Below are 239 nucleotides of genomic sequence, written 5' to 3'. Positions count from 1 at the left end.
ATTAAANTTATAATATACAAAATTCAAATACTTATACTTCTCAAATTGAATTAATTTTAAAATTTTGGTTCAAACGATTCAGATTAACCTCAAATAACTTTTTTGATGAATACTCTTCAAAGTTAATATTTGAAATATTAAATAAAACACCTTTTATTTCAGAAAACATGTCTATAATGATAGAGGGAGGTATTATGAGTGCAATGATCCACAAGAATAACAACGATAAGGTCTCTTAC

At 23.9% G+C, this 239-nt stretch overlaps 1 protein-coding gene across 1 annotated transcript in view; it reads left to right on the top strand.

The window, feature by feature from the left end:
- The window catches only part of Chro.40299 (hypothetical protein), a 1,062-nt gene extending 1,049 nt beyond the window's left edge, over positions 1 to 13 (top strand). Inside the window, one exon of the mRNA XM_662521.1 lies at positions 1 to 13. This exon is cut by the window's left edge and continues 1,049 nt beyond it. Coding sequence (XP_667613.1) covers positions 1 to 13 — 13 coding nt within the window.
- The last annotated feature ends 226 nt before the right edge of the window (positions 14 to 239 follow it).

The sequence above is a fragment of the Cryptosporidium hominis genome (assembly GCF_000006425.1).
Source record: "Cryptosporidium hominis TU502 chromosome 4 CHRO014115, whole genome shotgun sequence".
In the NCBI taxonomy this organism is placed as follows: Eukaryota; Apicomplexa; class Conoidasida; order Eucoccidiorida; family Cryptosporidiidae; genus Cryptosporidium; species Cryptosporidium hominis.
Note: the sequence above shows the minus strand (reverse complement) of the source record. Positions and strands in the feature narration are given on the sequence as shown.